Source organism: Juglans regia, chromosome 14 (genome assembly GCF_001411555.2).
Source record: "Juglans regia cultivar Chandler chromosome 14, Walnut 2.0, whole genome shotgun sequence".
Classification (NCBI taxonomy): domain Eukaryota; kingdom Viridiplantae; phylum Streptophyta; class Magnoliopsida; order Fagales; family Juglandaceae; genus Juglans; species Juglans regia.
In genome coordinates, this window is record NC_049914.1 from 3,975,256 (window position 1) to 3,988,628 (window position 13,373).

The following is a 13,373-nucleotide window of genomic DNA, read 5'->3' on the forward strand; positions in this document are numbered from 1 at the left end:
GAAAGTACAGATTAATTATTAACCACCACTTCATGGACAATACTAATACAGTAGCAATCCTTGCAGTCGCCTGTAAAATTCTTGCCTCTTCACACTTCAATCAACCTGCAAATTGCCTCTTTCCATTGATTGATATAAGCATATTAAAACTAAAAAAAAAAATTGGCCACATAAAGTAGCCTCAGTCACATATTCGGCCAAGAGAAGTCATATTGAGAGCAATCTGAATCTGTTTCCTTGAACAGATTCAGGCCCTTCTCTATTTATGTTACAAATAAGAGTACACATATCACCATCAAAGGCATAGATAGTTGCCAACCTCAAAATCCTATGGAAGACTAAAACTAGTACAGCACAGATCTTCTCAGATTTACTAGGAACGATACAAAATTGTAATGACTGGCATCGCAACCATGCATACAAGAACAATTGTGTGCGGGCAGAGAGCATAATCAGATTTTGTAACTTACCAGGCTCATTTATCTTTTGCCAGCACCAATCAAATCCAGGTGACCAACAGAAACACCACTCTCTAGTTGTTGACCTTTAACCATTATATAATTATTTGCCCATCAGTTGCAACTGTAGCCCCTGACAAGGAAACCGGTCGTCTGTAATGGTCCCTGCGTTTACTTCTTCCGTGCCTTGTTGCGATTAACTCGGATAATTTTTCGACCAGACTTGTCCCCGCCACCAGCACCCACTGAGAAGCTCCCTCCTAAACTGTTTGTAGCCTGAAATGGAGGCTGGTTCTGTGAGGTGGCTGAGCTCTGTTGGGCTCCAAATTGAAATGGATTATTGGGTGCTGATGGAGTTGTTGAACCAAACACAAAGCTGGATTGAGGAGGTGAGACGAGAGGTTGACCAAATACTGGAACTGTAGGCGTGGGTGCTTGAAAGGTATCCTCCGCCATGCTGTCCTCCATATTCATTTGATCATTATTTCCTGAGGAAGCTGAATTAAATGTGAAGCCTGAATTAGGGTTACCAAAGACAGGCTGTGATGAGGGAACAGCCATAGCCGAAGTGAATGAGAAAGTGGGGCCAGATGATGCACCAATAGACGATCCAAATACAACAGGTGCACTGCCAGTAACAGAAGCAGAAGGTGTAGATGCTGCAAATGAAAACCCAGTCAAGGGAGATGTAGCTGCTGCAGCAGCTGTGAAGGGAAACACCGTTGAGGATGATTTAGCAGCACCAGAAGCTGTAGATGCTGGGAAGGAAAACACAGATGAGGGTAACGTAGTTGCAGGAACAGAAGCTGTAGATGCTGGGAAGGAAAACACAGATGAGGGTAACGTAGTTACAGGAACAGAAGCTGTAGATGCTGGGAAGGAAAAGCCAGTTGAGGGGGTTGTAGTTGCAGCAACAGAAGCTGTTGATGCTGAGAAGGACGAACCGGCTGAGGCGGATATAGAGTTAATTGCTGAACCAAAAATAGGAGGCTTTGTAGGCAGCCAACTGGAACCAAACAAGCTTGAAGTAGAACCATCAATGGCACTACTGGAGTTTGCCTCATGAGAGGAAGCAGAACCTGAACTGAAAAGTTTAGCAGTAGTAGAAGCAGAAAACAGGGAACTACCAGAAGAGAAAGCTGTATTCCCAGCCAATCCAAACGAGGGCACAGATGAACTGAATTGCACGGGCATGCTGTTGGTAAGAGATGAAACCCCTGTCTCAGCAAGTGATGCCTTTGCACTTTGCACAGATTCACTGCCAGTGCCAAAAACAGAAGAACCTGATTGATTATTAGCTGTTGAAGTAGTGGCGGCAGCACCAAAAGAAAAAATGCTACTCCCTGAACTGGCATTTGCAGCAGACATGCCAACAAAGGGAGAGCTCTTGAGATTGCCAAAGCTGGTCTCTGGCCTCGTCTTGGCTGCTTCTGATTCTACTCCAGAAGTATCTGTTACTGGTGAAGCTGAAGTTAATGGACCAGTGGATCCGAATTTAAAAGTAGGAGTTGCCAAGAATGAAGGTGCTGCTACAGCCGAGGTAGAAAGACTGACACTGCCATTAATGGATGTTAAGGCAGTGGTGGGGGTTGTGGCGCTGCTGTTGCCGCCACTGGTGGAAGTAACAGTGAGTGTAGAGCTATTGGATGAATTCTGACTGAAAACATTATTAAAAACAAGAGGTGGAACGGGGGAAGAGAATGAAGAAGGGCTTGAAGCAAGAGACCCATTATTTAAGGAAGAATTATTGGCAGTGACATTGGCACCAATACTAGAAGTAGCCATTGGTGATGATGCAGCAGATGGAAGTGCAATTTCTGCTGTCCTAGAAGTGACTCCAGCATCTGAATTATTCTTATTATCAGCTTTATCCAATTCAGGTACTTTTGGTACAGAATTGGTTGCACCAACAGTTAAAAAGCTGCACATGAAGATGCAAAAGAATTCCAAGTCAGGTTCATGAAAGATCATGTACTCAATGTAAGACTACTAGCTCTAAATCTAAGAAGTCAAACGTAAGTTTTGGGAAATGATTTGTGAAAGCACCGGGCTTGCATGCCCATTAAAAAATGTCGGACCCCACACGAGAATTTTTTCTGGTGGGTCCCACTTTTTTCTTCAAAGGGCTTGCCCTAGGCTTGCACATCTAGGGCTTATATCTAGCATTACTCTATAATGTTTTAGACACCAGGCTTTGACTCAGGGAGTAAAATTGGTGAAGAGAAAACTGCATAGAAGGCCTCACAAATCGAAGAAGTAACTAATGCAATCTCCATCCCAAGTTCCAAAGGATATTATAACTCAATCAACGGAATATGTTGTTGATCGAGTTATTTGAGTTGAATGATAGATGGTTTGTGAATGATAGTGTGATATTTGAGTTGAGATTAAATGAGTTAGAAAATGTTTGAGTTAAAACGTTTTAAGGGATTTTGGGAAAGGAGAAAGAAAAAGTTGAATAAAAATATTATAAAATTAAAATATTGTTAGAATAAATTTTTTTAATATAATTTTGGTTTTGGGATTTGAAAATGTTGAATTGTTTTTGTGTTTTGTTTTGAAGTTTAGGAAAGTTGTAATAATTAAATAATGATTAGATAAAAAAGTTGAATATTTGAAATTGAAAAGTGTTTGTATTTGTGATGTTGGATATTGAAATGAGATGAGATGAAAACATCTCTCTATCCAAACCAAGCCTAAAGCAGCAGTGAAAACACTTGCACTACGTAATGCATTTCATACCCCGTAAGCTCCAAAGGATATAAAAACTGAACAATTTTTTATCTTCATATAATCTAAACAATTTTTTATCAGTAAACAAAATTTATATACTCTAAGCAATTATACTTATAAAAAAAAATATATACTCTAAGCAATTAATAGCGCAACCTCCTCTTTTTCCCTAAACTTGTAAGTCACGGACCCTATGGGTCTTGAACCCACAAGCTCGCATCAACTCCTTTCTTACCAAGGAGAGAACATGCCTTTGAGTTAAAGCTCAGAGAAAATATTACACATATTTTTCAATTTTTAAGCATACAACCATGAACATTCTTGAAATGTTTGCTTGTGAAAGGCAACACAGCTTTGGGGCATGGATCATAGTTTGAAATAAAAAAAGCTGTCTCAACATCCGGGATGTGTTCAGTATTGGCAACTAACATATAAGACCCAAAGTTAACACTCAAATTAGAACTTTGCATGAATGGAAGTAGTTCTTGAATAATTTCATAACCAACTCATGGTTATACTGGATACGAAACATAAGAGTAGCTTTCAACTCAGAACTTCCAGTGATGACCACTGCCTAAAAATTGATAATTTCTAGACCTCAAATTTTTTTAAAAAAAATCTCAACACAATAAATCGATATAGAAATTTTTTAAAAATAATCAGAGACTGGGCAAAACTGCAAAGGTCTCAATTATATCCCAGAACCATGGTGGCAGATTTTAATTGCATGATCTTTCCTTTCAAAATAAAAAATCTATGAATCCTACTCTATAACTGCTGCATATATAATCATACAAACCAGTATCAAAGCCAAATGAGATCCAACGAAATTATTTTAACCAAGGGGGATTTTTTTATTGGCACTAGGTATCTGGAAACAAAGTCTCGACTAATCCGGGGGGTGGACAGGCCCTTGGCAAAGAGTTTGCCTCATGTGAACCTTGTGTAATTAAAAGAGAGTCCCCCAGTTTGATGGCCCCAAGAGTGTGAATGCGGAGTTTCGGACACAGGAAATTCCCCCAGTCCAATAAACCAAGGGGAATTATCACCATACATTCATAGCCCTACATGGTTATGGTAAAATTCTTAACTAATCAAGGAGACGGCAATCTTGCATTGGTCTCAACAGCACTTACAAAAGGAAAACAACTGATGCTGCCTACTAAAATGGGTCAAAAATCAACCTCAAGGGTCCTTGGGTACTCCAAAAGTAACTAAGAGAGATTTCAACCCATTCCCCTCAGATGTAAGAACTATATCTTTCTACTCTTGAATCTGTGTCCTGAAGAACTTTGAAAAATCCCTACCCATTTTTACCATATGCTCCGGTAATAAGGAATTCCCTTCTAAAAAAATTGAAAAAAATACAAAATCACACGAACAAGACAAGCGCCCCTCCCCCCTTACTTAAAAAAATCACAAAAAAAGGAGAAACCAGTTTTAGAAAAAACCTTTCACATGGTTAGTACTAACAGATATACATACCTGTTTGAGATTTCTGGTTTTTGACCTGAACAAACACCAAATTTGAGACTAGTGGATTCACTAGCTGAAGACGAGGAAGCAAATATAAACTTCGGACCATTGTCAGCACTTGAAACAGGTAAAAAGCTAACAACTCGGGACGTAGCATTTGGTTCCTTGGATGAAGCAACTTTACCTTCCAAGCCATACATTGGAGGTGCTACATTTAATTGCTCTGGTGACACAGATTTATCAGATGTCAAGGTTGGCTGTGTCACTAGCAGAGAAGGTTGGACAGCCGTGTTAGTAAAAGTGGCATTTGGAAAGGCAAAGCCAGTACTCTTTTCAGCAACTACAGGCCCATCAGAAGATACCAAATTATTTTTTTGGTTCAATTCAGAACTTGAAGGGGGCTTAAATCCCATCAGAGATGGAGGCTCCTCCAGTGTTACAGCTTTAGCATCGTGAATCTTACTCCCCACCACAGAAACATCAACCTTTTCTCTCTCTTTAACAAGTGCTGCCCCATCAGGAGAGTCGTCATCCAGCTCAAAATAATCCTACAAAGCAGATCCATAGCAGTAAAGCTTTTTGATGGTTCATGAAAGTGATGCATTAGAAACCTCTGAAGGGTGTAAAACCGATGGTGCCAATGTAAGAAATTATATAATTTTGTATTCGTAACCTCATCAATAACCATAAGTTTGATAAAATAATAAGCATTTGATTCGTATCTGACAGGATGGCAGAAGAAGCCAGTTGACCATACATTTATCAAACAATACTCGACCATACAAAGACCAAAAGATACATGACAAAAAACACATACCTCATGTGCACTCATCTGAAAAGCCTGTTTCTTTTGCAGAGGAAGGGTGACAAAGTTCATCACGGCAGAATTTGTAGTCTTGACACTGGGCAAGGTGTCCTTGTTTGGAGATTTATAATCTATGCAATTCACTACAGAGACCGACCTGTCACAAGGAGCAACAAGCTTCACAAGGGCATTTTCATCTTTGTTTTGCCTTTGAGAAGTGGTGTCTAGAGCATCGGGTAACGACGTGTCTAGTGATACAACCAATTTTCTATTATCTCGTACATTCTCCAAGAATTTAGGTGATTCTACAGTCTCCAGGCTTCTGAGAGCTCTTCCATGCAACATAGATGGCGACAACTTAGTGGGTGAGCTGTCCCTCACAGAAACTACCTTGAGGTAAGATGATTTCTCTTTTGGTGAAACTATCTTTTCAAGTTGCTGCAATATTTTTGAAGCCATCTCACTGGACTTGGTCGGAACAGGGGTAAAACTTGTACCTGGCACACTGTTATCTCCATTTTCTATCGACATCTTTGTCGAGTTCTCCTTAGACTTTTCCAATAAAAGTGGCTTCTGCGTTGAAGATGAAGGATATTGAGCAGCACCAGGAACGACTCCACTATCAGAAACCGGAAAACTCAAGCCTCTTGAAGATAAAAGACTGGGTTTATGACGGATTCTACGTATAGGACCAACAGGTCCTATATCATTATACAAGACTGAACTTCTGCGTTTCAAAGCCTGCAAAGGGAAAAATGACATATTCAGTGATATGATCTTGGTGGTGAACACGATATATAGACCAAGTATCTAATGATCAGTGGGGGTACCCCTTGTCTAGAGCCATAAAGTTTATTCTGCTCCCAAGCAGCTGCAGCCGGAGATGATGATGAAGGCCCATCATAAGCAACAATGGGCCCAACACCCTGGGTAGAGGTTGGATGAACTCTGGAATATGGAGTTCGACCCATGCTGTATATTGTCGATTTCCCTCGAGATCTCGGTGTTGTAAAACCATTTTCTGGATACCCAGCATTACCAGGAGACCGGGGCACAAGTGGCATAATGGACGATTTTGGCGGAAAATGTTGACTGCTTATCATATTGGAATCTTCCCCATATGCTTGATTGCGAATACCAAGCATTGATGGTGATACTTTTGAAGGCCTACTGCCCATGTAAGCTTTTGCAAGCTCTGCAGGTGAAGCAACATCCTCATCAAGGACCTGAAGACATTTTTAGCCACTACATGTGAAAGAAGTGCAAGCCAATAGATGCCTTACTTATTATGAGATAGGGAATCATAAACAAACACCGAAAAGCAATTTTAACTGTGTACACCACATGATCAATCATACAGAGATTATGAGCAGTTTTTCTCACTCTTGAACTAATGACAGGGGTTGAAATGAGGCTACTCCCAATCGTATTTTCTAAAGCTTGAGCTATTGGAAATTCCTCCTTTCTATCATAAGAGATCACTGGCTCTGGTGGAATCACTTCAGACTTTTTCTCGTCATGCCCAATAGGTACATCATCAGTTTTTGAATGCAACAAGGCTGTCAAACGATCAATCTCAGATCTGCAGAGCAATTATCAAAGATGTGACGATTAAAAAAAGGGATGCATCTGCATGACATGAAAGAATATTAACTGCCAAAAAGGGATAATAAAAATCCAATTTTAGACAGCATCAGAATTAGACGAAGCACCAAAGAATTTCTCCATAGTATCTCTCATATTTAGATAAAACGCAAAGGCATATTGCACAAATTGTACAGATGATGATGTGATGTAGATTATTAAGGGTCCAAGGTTACAAAACTACAAATCAGGAAGTATTTTGAGTAAGACACCACTATTAATTTTACAAAGATTACCTGGTAAAGGTCTTCTGCTTTAAAATTTGCTCAAGCTCAGTCAAGCCGCCTCTGTCAGAACTACCACTTGGCTTGTCACCACGATCAGTGGCTCTTTGTTGCATACCAGGAGAATCCTTTACAGGGAAATGCACATACAAGACAGACACATCAACAAGATACACATGGCACATAAAGATACTGTGGAAAAATCAGCCTACTGAACCCAAATATATTAAATGTCTAGTTACAGATCAACAATATATTTACTAAATGTCAAGTTGTATACACATTATTCCACTTAAAGAATACAGCCTGCAGGACTAAATGGATCACAGAAGAACAGAAACCAGTCAAGATTGAGACAAACTATAAATAATTCACCAAAAGTAATGAGCCACCCAATCAGAAATTATAATGCATTTGAAATCTACAAACTAACATGAGTGGTACCAAAACCCTTGTAAGTTATCCTTTCTTAAACACGCTGTGATGGAAAACTAACGTTTTCTATCCCACTCCCCCCGGGGAAAAAAATACCAGTCAGAAAAAAATGCTACCCGTTACACCAGCTAAAACAATAAATGGTGATTCATTTTGCAGCAATAGCAACCTTCCAACACTCCTGCCGACAAAACAATAGGATCTCTTCCAGAGAAAAAACAAATATCAGCTACCCATGTAAGCAACAGGTTGGCACCGGAGACACAACGCACTGGAGCCATTCCAAGAAAGGTATCTTCTCTGTTAGTTCATTTTATCAAGCGCTAACGAGCCTTGGAATGACTAAGTTCCCGTGGAAGAGCATATGGAAGACGAAAGCTCCTTCAAAAGCAACTTTTTTTGTTTGGACAGCATCCTTGGATAAGATCCTTACTACAAAGAATTTAAGGAAACGACGGGTAACTGTACTGGATTGTGTTGTATGTGTAAGAAGCATGGAGAATCAGTAGATCATCTGCTTTTACACTGTGAGGTGGCCAAGTTCATGTGGGATGATTTTTTCTCGAGAATTGGATTGTCTTGGGTCATGCATCTTATATTGGTGGATTTCCTAGCAAGCTGGAGAGGACTCCATGGCAATTCAAAGGTAGCGGCGATTTGGAGAATGGTCCCAATATGTATTTGTTTGTGCATTTGGATGGAGAGAAATACCAGAAGCTTCAAAGATCAAGAGAGAACTATGAATGAGTTAAAAGTTTTCTTTCTTAAGTCATTGTTTTTATAGGCAGGGGCAATTGTTTGCAACGGGCTAAGGGTCCATGACCTTCTACTTTCTATTGTAACCTCTAGTTAGGTGTTCCCTATGTATATTTCCTGTATACTTGGACTTTGCCTATTTCTATGAATAAAACTTCTTGATTACCTATCAAAAAAATGAAAGCAACAGGGTTACCCCACCTAATGTGAACTGTAGATTACCCTTTGTAACACCTCAGTCCCACATTAATTAAAAAAAAAAAAAAAGGAGATGCTCTTTATTACTATACCTTTTTACTTTGTTCCAAAATGGTAAACTCAGTAACTAATCACACAACCATAGTAACAAAAAAAAATTAGAAAAACAGAAAAGAAGTTTACTTTACAGAAGGTCTCAGAAGAATGAGCCATGTGACCCTTTTTTGGTTGGGGGCATTTTCTATTTATTATATAATTTTTTAATCAATAAACAAGAACTTTATTGATGAGAGAAGGCATAGCTCAAGTACATGGGTTTTATAAATAATTCAGGCTCGGTTTGGATCAATGTTTTTAATTTCGTACCGTACCGGCCGGTACGGCCGAAATTTTTCGTTTCGGCCGTCCGGCCGGTACAGGTACTAGATATATACCGTACCGGCCAAAATACCGGCCGTTTCGGCTTAAATTTCGGCCTGTACCGGCCTATATTTCGGCCGGTACCAGCCGATATTTCGACCTGTGTTTTTTTTTTTTTTTTCGTTTTTTCAAACTACAAGTTTATTTTTTGACCCCCAATTTAGATTAGACTATTTATAATTTATATGTATGTATGTATTTATATATAATTTATTCATATATAAACTATTATTTTAGAATATAATTGTTATATATATTTATATATATAATTTATTCATATATCGACTATCCCGAAACGGTACCGATACCGAAATATTTCGTTCCAGTGTCTTGACCGGTACGCCATCTGGTACGGTATTCAAAACATTGGTTTGGATACACAAACTCATCTCATCTCATCTCATCATTACAACTTTTCCAAACTCTCACACAAAATATAATAAACAATTCAACTTTTTCAAATCCCAAAACAATAATAATATTAAAAATTATATTATAACAATATTTTATTCTCAACAAAACATCTCATCTCATCTGAACTACGTAACCAAACGAGATCTCAATCTTCTTAAGAGCACAAAGTGGTGCAACCCAAGTACATTGGGTGTATACAAGAGAAAGCACCCCGCTGTACAGAGGAAAAAGAAAAAAGAGGGTCGCATTTGATGCTCAAAGGACCTATATGGTAGACAATGGGAACGAACTGTGTTCCACTACTTACAGAACCAAATACCTGTCAAGGCGGAATTTGGTCCCAAATATCTGGTACCACACCAAGAGGCTTCAGCAAGTCAACCAACCAGAAACTTTTAGCAATGAAGCTTATTGGCAAAATTCAAATATGCAACAATTTTATCTGTAACAACCCTTTTTCTGAAACCAAAAAATTAAATTATGGCATCTGAGTGAAAAAAGAAACCTGATCACAAGCAACGAGTAATATATAGCATTTCAACTTACTGTGACAACTGCTTCATTATGCTGATCCCTTGCATCCCGGTGATTATCCCTTACTTCCTGCTTCGCTTCTGAAAAACATTGCATTCATATTGCATGAGGTTACAATATAACAGCAACCAAGAAGAAATCAAACATTATTGTACCATTATTGTAAAGCAACTAAGAAGAGAGAATATAACATTATTATACCATACAAAAGATAAAAGATTACAGCAACCAATTCCCAGAAAAAGCATCAAGGAATGACTGAAATCAAAGAAAATCAACAATATTTGGGAAAAAACAGACAATCACCGCCACTTTAAATTGGAATTATAAGGTCATTGGACTACATGTTAAGCAAAAAATAAAAGCAAATCTATCATTTTTTTTTTTTTTGTAAGTAATAAGTTATTTCATTGATAAAAAGGTAGGCATTGCCCAGGTAAACTAGAAGTATACATGTGATTACACTTATTTAAGAACTACGAACAGTTACAAGGAAATCATGGAAGCTGCAACCATTCCAATCAAGAGCAATGGCCCACAAAAACAAAGTCTTCCAGAAAAAACTCCTAAACTCTTCCAAGGAGCGTTCATGATCCTCAAAGAGTCTCTCGTTTCTTTCATTCCAAATACACCAGAAAATACATATAGGAACCATCTTCCACACGGCTACAATCTGTGGTGTCCCTGTGATCCCTCTCCAGCTTGCTAACAAATCAACCACTCTACCCGGCATCACCCATGCTATACCCATTCTACTGAGAAACTAAGTCCAAATATCTCGGGCAAACTTACAGTGTAAAAGTAGATGGTCCACTGTTTCACCACTATTTTTGCACAAACAGCACCAGTCCATAATAATAAGGCCACGTCTTCTAAGATTCTCAATGGTCATAATCTTCCCTAGAGCTGTCGTCCAGACAAAAAATGCAGCCTTTGTAGGTGCTTTAGTCCTCTATATATTCTTCCAAGGGAAATTGTGCCTTTGATGCATAGTAATAGAGTCATAAAAAGAGCATACCAAGAATTTCTTTTTTCTAGAATGTCGCCATTCCATCATGTCTTCCATTGTGGCAGCAGTAGAAATGTTGTACAGCATGTTCATAAATTCCAACAGCACCGTCACTTCCCAATCATGTGCATCTCGAGTAAGGCTGATGTTCCACTCCTGCGAACCTTGATTAATTACCCGCAAATCAGCCACCATAGCTTCTTTTTCCCATGCAATTCAGAAAATCATAGGATAAGCATCCTTCAAGCCGTGTCTCCCAACCACACATCTTGTCAGAAACTAATCCTACTACCATCCCCCAATCGCAGCCGAGTATTACTAACAAAAGAGCACCAACCTTTTCGTATATACTTCCATAGCCCCACACCATACGTCCCCCTACCCTCTTTAGAGCACCAACCCCCCTTTTCACTACCATACTTCATGTCAACCACCCATTTCCATAAAGCTCCCCTCTCATGGTTGTAACACCACAACCATTTACCTAATAATGCCTTATTGAACGCATTATCATTTTATGGTTGAAGTTTCAATAAAAATTAGGCTCACATGTTTATCTTGTGAGTGAGCTTTCAAAAACTCTAATATTTAACTTGACCTTAGCTTTCTATCATAGAAAATTCCAACAACATACAGTATGCAGAACGTAACATTATAATGGTCATCAATGAGAGAAAAAATCTATGATCCTTTAAGACAGTATGGCTACAGTTGGCAATTTTCCCACTATTACATTGTTGAGATACCCCATAGTGATGATGATTGTAGTTGGTCTATGGGATCCCACGTTACTTGAGAATGAGAAGTTCTTACTCTTTAAAATGAACTCAGTGGGGTTCCAATTGCACCATTTTTTGGAGTGTGGCCCAAATATGGCTTGGCCTTCCCTTAAAGCGTTACAATTGCACAGTTGCATTATAAGACGCAATTCTCTCATTCCCACGCGTGTGCACACACCAAGATGATCATGGCCAAGAAGAGGTCTAAACCAATCATTTTCAAGTCTAAATATCCCAAAATATGAAGATTCATTGCCTTTCTTCTAGTTCAATATCGTGGAAAATGCCTAGAATTTGGACAGCCAAATTAACTACATTCACTACTTTTCCATAAGCGATTGGTACAAATCAAAATTTTCGACAACAGAGGACAGGACTTCTAGAAATATAAAATATTTCGAAAATATGTCTCAGTTCAAGGAGAAATAATTCAAAATGCAACGCATTTGCATATATACATATATCTACGAAGAGCGAAGAAACCCTACATTGGTCCCAAGACAAAGTCAGCTACTTCCACAACACCAAACGGGTACCACTCAAAGAAAGAGACCTAAATATGAACTGAAAAAATAATGCCTTCAAATAAATATTAGAAAAAAAAAGGAACCCGTAGAAAGTAGAAAGCCTCTAGCTCCCACGTTAAACCCTAACAACATGCCCCGAAATGAACAACTCCATTTCTACGACCAATAACGAGAAATAGCTTGCGAAACAAGGAAAACTAACCTGAAGTGGAAGGCTGCGTCTGCGGCTGCTGAAGTGGGGGCGGCGGCTGAGTGAGGCGCTTGCGGAAGACGGAGGAGAAGATGCGGTGGGCGCTGGAGGTGATGAGCCGCTGAGCCGGATCGACGAGCCGCGAGAGCCAACCATTGCTGTTGTTGTTGGCGGTGCCGGCGATGCTGGGATTCCTCAGAGCCGTAGGCGGTCGGTCGTACGGCGTCGTATGGTTGGTCCTCCGGAATGGCCGCTTCCGAAACTTGCCGCCCGTACCCAATCCGTCTTCCGAAACGACGTCGTAAGGATTGCCCTCGCGCGTTGTCTCCATACGAGAGAGAGAGAGGGGGGAAGAGAGAGAGAGAGCTAGGGTTTAGAATTTAGGAAAGGGAAAGAGAGAGAGGGAGAGAGAGGAAAGCGGTATTGCCTGGAATGAGAAAATGAAAGAAACGAGTAATAAGATATTCGGAAAAAATACGATACACTGGCGAAGAACGAATAATCAGCAACATAATCTCCTCAACCTTTACGTATTATATTTTTTAAAATTTTTTTTTTTTAAATAATTTTTTTTTTATTTATTATTTATATATTAAATATTTAATAAAAATAATAATAATTAAAAATTATATAATGTGTAAAAATTATATGAATAATAAAAAATTATATAAATTTTTTCATCATTATTTAATAATTGGCCTCATTGGCTTGGATAAATATATTATTAAAATTTAATCAATATCATATATTTTTATATTTATTTATTTTATT

At 38.9% G+C, this 13,373-nt stretch overlaps 1 protein-coding gene across 1 annotated transcript; it reads right to left on the bottom strand.

The window, feature by feature from the left end:
• Positions 1-95: 95 nt before the first annotated feature.
• On the bottom strand, positions 96-13,010 carry LOC108980573 (nuclear pore complex protein NUP1-like). The gene is made up of 8 exons (XM_018951532.2): positions 12,615-13,010; positions 10,110-10,177; positions 7,353-7,468; positions 6,856-7,054; positions 6,303-6,698; positions 5,485-6,213; positions 4,677-5,215; positions 96-2,379 (listed from the first exon to the last, which is right to left on the bottom strand). The coding sequence occupies exons 1-8, from the start codon at positions 12,931-12,933 to the stop codon at positions 630-632; spliced, it is 4,116 nt and encodes a 1,371-aa protein (XP_018807077.2). The 5' UTR covers positions 12,934-13,010; the 3' UTR covers positions 96-629.
• Positions 13,011-13,373: the final 363 nt, after the last annotated feature.

Excerpts from the sequence above, each read along its gene's own strand:
- LOC108980573 (XM_018951532.2), bottom strand. The coding sequence starts at position 12,933 with ATGGAGACAACGCGCGAGGGCAATCCTTACGACGTCGTTTCGGAAGAC. Across the intron at positions 6,699-6,855 it reads CCCCTGTCATTAGTTCAAGA|GTCCTTGATGAGGATGTTGC; the intron begins GTGAGAAAAACT and ends AAATGTCTTCAG. Across the intron at positions 6,214-6,302 it reads TTTATGGCTCTAGACAAGGG|GCTTTGAAACGCAGAAGTTC; the intron begins GTACCCCCACTG and ends TTCCCTTTGCAG.